This window comes from Glycine soja, chromosome 17, assembly GCF_004193775.1.
Source record: "Glycine soja cultivar W05 chromosome 17, ASM419377v2, whole genome shotgun sequence".
NCBI classification, from domain to species: domain Eukaryota; kingdom Viridiplantae; phylum Streptophyta; class Magnoliopsida; order Fabales; family Fabaceae; genus Glycine; species Glycine soja.
Window position 1 is genome coordinate 39,609,669 of NC_041018.1, and position 8,717 is coordinate 39,618,385.

General features: G+C 31.6%; 1 protein-coding gene across 2 annotated transcripts; it reads left to right on the top strand.

Moving 5' to 3' along the window:
- The first annotated feature begins 1,288 nt into the window (after nt 1–1,288).
- LOC114392260 (putative cyclin-A3-1) lies at nt 1,289–5,079 on the top strand. 2 transcript variants are annotated; one of them, XM_028353313.1, is made up of 8 exons: nt 1,293–1,838; nt 1,962–2,194; nt 2,303–2,378; nt 2,476–2,552; nt 2,667–2,700; nt 3,947–4,096; nt 4,176–4,310; nt 4,460–5,079. In XM_028353313.1, the coding sequence occupies exons 1-8, from the start codon at nt 1,527–1,529 to the stop codon at nt 4,544–4,546; spliced, it is 1,104 nt and encodes a 367-aa protein (XP_028209114.1). In that variant the 5' UTR covers nt 1,293–1,526; the 3' UTR covers nt 4,547–5,079. The 2 variants fall into 2 exon arrangements, with proteins under 2 accessions (XP_028209113.1, XP_028209114.1); XM_028353312.1 differs by having other exon boundaries at nt 1,289–1,838; nt 2,476–2,700.
- The last annotated feature ends 3,638 nt before the right edge of the window (nt 5,080–8,717 follow it).

Consider the following 8,717-nt stretch of genomic DNA (forward strand, 5'->3'; position numbering starts at 1 on the left):
TCTCACTATATTTGCAAATAGGAAGTGATTGCTTTATATTTTTTTTGGTGTTGTTCTCTTTAAATTTGTTTGTTTTAATGACATGTAAGTTTTATAAAAAATAATAAATAATGTAATTATTGTTAATTATACAAATTTTATTTCTTTTGAGAAAATACAATTTTTTTCATCCAATGACCATAACTTATTCTTAAAGTTATATTTAAGTTGAAAGTTACATATACTTTGGTTTATTTGAATTCTAAATTTGAATTAATTTAAGGACATTTAAAATAGAGATAAATGTAAATCGAGTGGAAAAAACTTGTTAAAATTTATAACAATAAATAATAATAATTTTAAGTTGTTAAACTAAATATACATTAAATAACCACATCATCACACGAGCATACAAATTTAATGTAAAAAAACAGGACTAACTTTTTATAAAAAAATGAAGAATTAATAATATAATTTTTTATTATCTTTACATATATATTTATTTTCTTAATTGTTTATTTCTTTTAATTTATCATTTCCATAGTTATTTCTAAATTGAATTTCAATTTTTTAAATTATCAAACAATTAAAATAACATTTTATCACAACATAATTTTTTATCATAATATAAACTATAATTTATATGTTCAAAAATATTTATTTATCACAAATTTTAATTATAATATAGTTTATATATTAAAAAAAAATTTATGATAAATTTAGTTATATGAAAATAAAAATTTGTCAAATATATCGTGATGAATAAAATATTAGTTTGTACAAAATTACAAATAATTTCTTAACAATAAAATATTGTTTTTCTTATTTTTTTTAATACTCACGATTTTTACAATTATTAATATATGAATTTCTATCTCACAATAAATATATTTGAATTTTCTTTAAAAACATATTTATAAATAATATCCGAACAAAAGGAAAAATTGACAATGACTAAAATAATAAATAATAAAAAAATTATTTAAATAGTAAAAAAATATTATTTAAAAAATTTAAAAATAAAAAATAAAATAAATATATTTGACAATGACTAAAATAATAAAAACAAAAATAAAAATACTAAATTAAAAAAAATATATTTAAACTCAAAACATTAACCGTGCTGAAAATATATTCCCCCCAAACAGTCCCGCCTGGTGAAACTTAAAAAAGCGGAAGTAAACACAGAAAGAGAGGGAACACTCAATTCACACCTTAAAAATTAAAAAAAAAACAAAAAATAGAAATGACTACTTTACTAGTATTAAAAAGGAAAAAAATAAAAAAACAAAAATGGAATCCAAGAAACAAAAGAAGACAGTACAAAAGAAGCACATTAAAATTCAGAGCGTGCAAATTGCAAAATGCAGAAATTGCTCAACGATTTCCCCCAAAAAATGAGTTTCACGGGAAGCGGGAAGAAGACCCACCGCAAAAATTTCAAACCACAAAGACAGCATTAATATTCTTCCTTTCATTTCCAGTTCTTCTTCTTAAACCCCTTATTCTCCTTCTCTCTTGCACTGTCTTACAATTTGAATTTTCCAATGGCAACTTCTGAGAACAACAGCAGCGCGCGTCCCCAACGCGAAGCGAAGAAGAGGGCCGCAGCTGCAATATCCCAAATTCATGGCAACGCCGCCAAGAAGAAACGCGTCGTTTTAGGCGACGTCACTAACGTTTCCTCAAGCGACGTCGCCGTTTCCGTTTCCAAAAAACCCGTTCAGACACATAAAAATGTTAAACTCGAGAAACCGGCCGCGCCGGTTGCCACGCCGGAGAAGGTTGAGGAAAGACACGACCCGCAACTCTGTGGGCCCTACGTTTCTGATATATACGAATACCTTCGCGGAATGGAGGTACTAACTAGGGTTTTCTTTTGCTCCTTTTTTTTTGGTTTCTAATTTCAATTTCGTATTAGGGTTTCTGATACTTAAAACGGCGTCGTTTTGGGGATGAAATGTGTGTTTTGTGTGACTTAGGTGGATCCTAGTAAGAGACCATTGATGGATTATGTTCAGAAGATTCAGAGGGATGTTAATGCTAACATGCGCGGTGTTCTTGTGGATTGGTTGGTGGAAGTTGCAGAAGAATACAAACTTGTTTCGGACACGCTTTATTTCTCTGTTGCTTATATTGATAGGTTTTTGTCGTTGAATATTTTGTCGAGACAGAGGTTGCAATTGCTGGGGGTTGCTTCAATGCTCATTGCTTCGTGAGTTTCCAAATTCTTGAAATCTGGGTGCAAGTTTTATTTTATGTGTGTGAATGTGTAATGTGTGAATTATCTAAGTAATCTTGCTTTGTTGCTTTTGGGAAATAGGAAATACGAAGAGATTAAGCCGCCCGAGGTGGAGGATTTTTGTTACATTACGGATAACACATACTCTAAGGAAGAGGTGATTCTTGTGTTTCATTTGTTGTTAGTGTTACTGCATGGTTTGGATTTGGATTTTGCTGATTTTTGTAACTTATTTTTTTTTTTTGGTAATGAAGGTTGTGAACATGGAGGCTGAAATATTGAAGGCTTTGAAATTTGAATTGGGTGGTCCTACAGTGAAGACATTCTTGAGGTGTGTTTCTTTGTTGAATCTATGTCCATGTTGTGTTAATTTTGCTTGTTTTAGTTGTTTTTGCCTTGGCATTTTGGCTCATCGCTCTGTATGCTTTTGCCTTCTTGTTTGCAGGAGATTCTCCAGAGTTGGTCAAGAGGGTGTTGATGTAAGTTAACAATTTGTTAACTGTTATTCATAAGCTTAAAAGTGGTTTTATTAGCATAATTTACTCTGTATTAGGTGAAATTGCCATAAAAAAGGGTTTTAGTCAGTTGCTCAATTCAATAAAACTAGAAAACCATATCCGATGATTTTATCTCTATTGTACACAGTTACACACAACAGTGTTGTTAAATAGCCGCTATAACAGTGCTTTAATGTTACTGTGTTGTGGAATTTAATGGATGTGATTTGTGATTGCGACTCTGCCTGCTATTTTAGCTTCTATCGGTGTCATGGTTGCAGCGCCTTTGGCCAATCAAACTTTTAGGTTATTAGGATGCCAATTTTTGTTCATTTTATTTTTACTTGCACACAACTTAATTTCTAATACATATATAATTGATATATATTTATGATTTATATTCTACAGTCTACAATCTACAATTCAATACAAATTTGATTATCTATCAATTCATATTCTAAGATCAATCTCAAATGACTTTGTGTATGATTTTCAAATGAATCTATGTAATTTTGTATCATTGATATGAATCACAAGATTCCACAATTTATTTATTTTTCCCACTTTTTTACTTTTGTTTAATCTATTTTCATGAAACAAATTGAAGTGTCATATAAGCTTAAATTCTTAAATAGAAAAGTATTGAAAGGGGATTTTTGAACTTATCTTTGATTATTTTGCTACTTTATTTGTTGCTCACTCATTCATTGCATGGACTCTATTTGGCTATTTTGTTACTTCATTTCTGTTCTTCAAAAATAAAGGCTTCACAACTTTGATTTATCTAATAATTTTGCCTTATAAGATTAATGGTCAAGTTGTTTTATCTATTTCGAGTCTAAAATTATTATATTAAACATTATATATATATATATATATATATATATATATATATATATATATATATATATATATATATATATATATATATCAATATCATCTTTATGACATTTGAAGTAATTTTTCATTGTTTTTGAATCTCATGATTTGATACAAATTATGGTTCATGATTCAAAAATTAGCTTTGTGATTCATGGTTTGAAGTATCTTGATTTGATAACCTTATTTTGAACTGTGACTTCTGTTATTTGCCTGTAATGCTATCTGTTATATGATACACCGGATTTTTGCTTTCTGCAATTGATACCAATGACAGACATTTTCATTTCTTGTGTGCGAAATGTGGGGAGTTTTATCATTTGGCTAATATTCTTGTCCCGTTGTGCAGACTTCTGATCTCCAGTTTGAGTTCCTTAGCTGCTACCTTGCCGAGCTCAGTTTGTTGGATTATAATTGTATAAAGTTTTTGCCATCTTTGGTGGCTGCATCAGTTGTATTCCTAGCAAGATTTATGTTTAGCACAAAGACACATCCTTGGGTAATGATTTGTTTATGTAGATATGTACTTGGTATTCAATATAGATTGTGGAGGCAGTTGCTAAATTATTTGTTTACAGAATTCGGCACTCCATCAACTCACTAGATATAAACCTGCTGACTTGAAGGAATGTGTTCTAAACTTACATGACTTGTACCTCAGTAGGAGAGGGGCCTCTTTGCAAGCTGTGAGAGAGAAATACAAACAGCATAAGGTAATATTTTACACTATTTTTTCCCTTGCTTAGGATGTAATATGTCTCATCTTGAATAATTTTTTTTTTCAAGTTGAATTATTAATTTCATTGTACTCGTCACATTGGAAAACATACTGATTCCAGTTGCATTGGGTGTTTTGGTACAGTTCAAATGTGTGGCAACAACACCATCTCCTCCCGAGATACCTCTTTCTTTTTTTGAATTTGAGGGGCAGATTCTTAGGCAATTGTAATTTGGCTATTCTTGGTATGGCTCTGGTTTCAACTATTGGCAGGAAAGTGTTTCCTAACACTAGAGATGAGAGTTTCAGACATTTTGTTGCACTTGTTTGTAGAGAGAGAGAGGTGCTTGCCAGAAATGCAGCGACAACATACTATGCTGGCCTCACTGACTTTGTGATTGAGCTTGTGTGAAAATGAGATAAATCCCATTAGTTGAGAATTAGGTTATTTTTTGACAATTAGAAGTTCTTTGTAAGATTTCCTTGAAGGATTTATGATTTCTATGTATAGGGAAATGCTATACGTTTTCATTGTAGTTGTTCCATTCTAAGATGTCCAAACTCTGATATTCAGAAATCAATTTTTCAGCTGTAAACAAGTGTTGGATTGGTTACTTTAACCCAACCATTTTTGTCCGTGGTCTAAACAAATGTCTGTGATAGAATATAATTGAGTTTGTCTGTGTAGTCTATGACTGAGTTTGTCTGTGTAGTCTATGACTCTATGTTAATAGCACGCTAAAGTAATGTATTGGTTTTAAACACAGCCATTTGATGAGTTTGTTTGTGTGGTCTCTATGAATCCTTAAGATGAGTTTGTCCAAGACTTCGTTCAAATGTCGGTGATAGAATATAACTTAGTTTGTCTGTGCAGTCTAGGTTAATAGCATGCTACACTGGTGGGGTGGTGGAATGGATGCTACCCCTATTCAGAGCTTGTTGTGTTGCAGAGTGAAGGTTTGTCCATAGTGGCCACAATCCTGGTCTGAAATTGCACCAGGGAATCTATAGTGGCCACTACAGGAGGGGAGGGAATTCAAAACCCCTAAAATGCCCATAAAACATAGGAATTGTAGACTGTTGGAAACATTATGGGGGAAAATCCACAAGACAGTATGTTATTTTTACTGGTGGTTGCCCCCCCAAAAAAGTATCTGAATGTGTTGACCAGAAATGACCTCTCCATGGTCATAACGAGTTAGATGCAGAAATGATTAAATCTGCAAACTTCATCAAACTTTTACTTCTTAGCTTGCGGAAATTGCTGACATAAAACTCGTGTTCCTGAAATGCTAGTACAGCAAGGTGAAAAGAAGCAACTGGAAAAGAAGCAACTGGAAGTAGTTGGGCAGGAGTAAGACGACACATGATTCCTATAGTTTTTTTTTTTTTAAATTACACATAACTATTCTCTTATGATGTAATTACTTCACAATAGAGACTAAAAAAGTCCTACCTAAAAAAGAAGATTGACAAGAGATCTATTGCTTTATCACATCATCAAGATGTGTTATATTACCTCGATGATGTTATTACTTGACATTGACAATATAAGTTGTTTAAAACTGACCCTTAGTATACCTTAAACAAAACAATAGAAGTTGTTTAAAATCTTTTAAAAATAATTTAATGCCTGTAATTTATTTGATAAATCACGCTGAATGTGTGAGAAAAAACTGTTTGATCCATGTAAAATATATTATTGGGAAAAGAACTTTCTCTCTCATCTATTAGAAAAATAATTTCTACGTAAACTAATTTTAGAAAAAAACTCATTTCTTTTTATAATTTTCTTCTAGAAGTGTTTTTAGATAATTTTATATAAACAAATTCTTAAAAGTCGTATCAATAATGCATTCCTATTATACTAAAAAAAATATTTTTATTCTAAGTATTTTATTTTTATAAATAACATCTCTAAACAAAGAAATATCAGTTTTCAATTTTTAGGAAAATCTTATTTTACGGAATAATTTTTAATAATCTTCTAACAAATAAAAAAACATATTTCTATTTTTATATTCTCTAGAATCAAACAAGATTATGTTTAAACAAACGCCCCCAAGTTAGTTGTTTTTAAAGGAATAAAGTCTTTACTTCCCACTCACGTGACTCACAGGACTAACATTTGAATTTTGGTTAAATCTTCAACAGCATTTCAAATGATTGAAATATCCCCCTACACACTCGACCTAGTTAAGCTTGAGAAGCGAATATTCAAGTATATTACTAGTACTGAATTTCAGGAATCACATTCTAGATATTATGCTCAGATATAATTGTTTTAAAGATATTTAGTTGACATTTTGTAATTTCAAAACTTATACCAATATAAAGGACATGCAATCTTCTCAGATTCACATTCCGGAAAATAATTTTTGATATTTGAAATTGAAACATACAGAAGCTAAGAAATAGAGGGAACATGAACATTTAGAGCTAGCAAAATTTGGCGATTGCGCAAGATTTCATTTTCTGAAAATTCCAAAATGCACACCAGAAGAGCCACTGCAAAAAAATTCAAACATGAGAACCACAAAAAAACACTCATCTTCTTGTTTTTCTTATACCCTCATTTCTTTTCTCTTTCTCAACACTCTTCTAATTCGAAGCGCCAATGGCCGATGCAGAAAACACCACACCCCCCCAACGCGAAGCGAAGAAGAAAGCCGCAGCTGCAATATGCGAACAACTTCGCCCCGCCAACAGGAAGCGCGTGGCTTTGGGAGACCTCACCAACGCCGTTGCCACGTCGGAAAAACACTCTTCTTCGCAGAAAAGGTAAAAACTCGAAGAACCCATAGCCACGCAGGAGAAGCCAAACGACCCGCAATTGTGTGTTCCCTACGATTCCGACATTTACGAATACCTTCGTGGGATGGAGGTACTGGTACTGGTAATACCGTACTAGTATTAGGTTTTTCTGATAGCTAAAACCAAGGTTTTAAATGTTGATCCCGTTATACTTTCGTTGTGTAAATGGTTTAACTATGAACACTTCTATTGTTCAAAGTGTCCTGATATTATACACATTTTTTTTATTTAGTTTTCAATTTAAAAATGACTTTCTGATAGCTTGAACACTTAATCAGATAGCTTTATATAACTTTTTAAAATGATGTTTATATCATCCATTTAAATATTTAGTTATAAGTTATGAATATTTTATTTCATTAAAACCTCTCTTTCACTTTGTTGAAATATTTGGTGTCGGTGTCATAGATTATGGTGCTGATGTTGCGACCCAAATAACGGCTGCGGATTCTTTATAAGAGTTTGGTTAAGACTGCGTCTATTTGGGAATGCAGGTGGATCCTAGTATGCGACCGTTGCCGGATTATGTTCAGAATGTTCAGAGGGAAGTTAGTGCTGACATGCGCTGTGTTCTGGTGGAAGTTGCGGAGGAATACGAGCATGTTTCGGTCACCCTTTACCTTTGTGTCGCTTACGCCGATAGGTTTCTGTCGTTGAATGCAGTATCAACAAAGGGGCTGCAATTGCTTGGGGTTGCTGCGATGCTTATTGCTTCGTGAGTTTCCAAATGCTTCAGGGGTGTGTTTGTTATTGACATTCAAAAAATTATTTTTGAATAAATTGATTTTATTAAAAATTTATTTTAAAGTTATTTGATTATATTTGGATGTTTTTATCCTACAAATAAGTTTGTAGAAAAATTCACTATAAAATCTTTGATATACTTTAATCTGTATTGTCAGTGTAACACTTTCAATTAATTATAGACCAAGATAAATTTTTGAATGTGAGAGTAAACATTAAACATTTTATAGAGTTTAATGATCTGTATTGTCAGTGTAACACTTTTAATTAATACAAAAATTATTAATATGATAATTATTGTAAAAATTCATAAATTAATAATTTTTAATTAAATGATAATAAAGTTATTTTATTCTGTTATTGCATAATCTATTTCTCTTATATGTGTATGTATATATATTTTGCTAATCTTGTTTTGCTAATAGAAAATACGAAGAGATTAAGGCACCTGCAGTTGGGAAATTTTGTTACATAATGGATTACACATACTCCAAGGAGTAAGTGATTCTTGTGTTTTTATTGTTGTTAGTTTTTTTTTAATTATTTAACATGGAAGCTGATATATTGAAGTCGTTGAGGTATGAATTGGGCGTTCCTACAGTGAAGACATTCTTAAGGTGTGTTCCTTTGTTGATTCTATGTCCATATGTTGCATTGATTTTGGTCGTTTTAGTTGCTTTTTTCTTGGCTTGTTGTTTCACTCTGTATGCTTTGCGCTTGTTTGCAGGAGATTCTCTAGAGTTGGCAAGAGGGCGATGGTGTAAGTTCACACTTGTTTTGACCCATTTGTTACACCTTATTCATAAGCTTAAAAGTGATTTTATTAACAGCAATGTCCTCTATA

Coding starts and splice junctions, on each gene's coding strand:
- LOC114392260 (XM_028353312.1), top strand. CDS start 1,527: ATGGCAACTTCTGAGAACAACAGCAGCGCGCGTCCCCAACGCGAAGCG. Junction 4,097..4,175: donor GCACAAAGACACATCCTTGG/GTAATGATTTGT, acceptor ATTTGTTTACAG/AATTCGGCACTCCATCAACT. Junction 4,311..4,459: donor AGAAATACAAACAGCATAAG/GTAATATTTTAC, acceptor GTTTTGGTACAG/TTCAAATGTGTGGCAACAAC.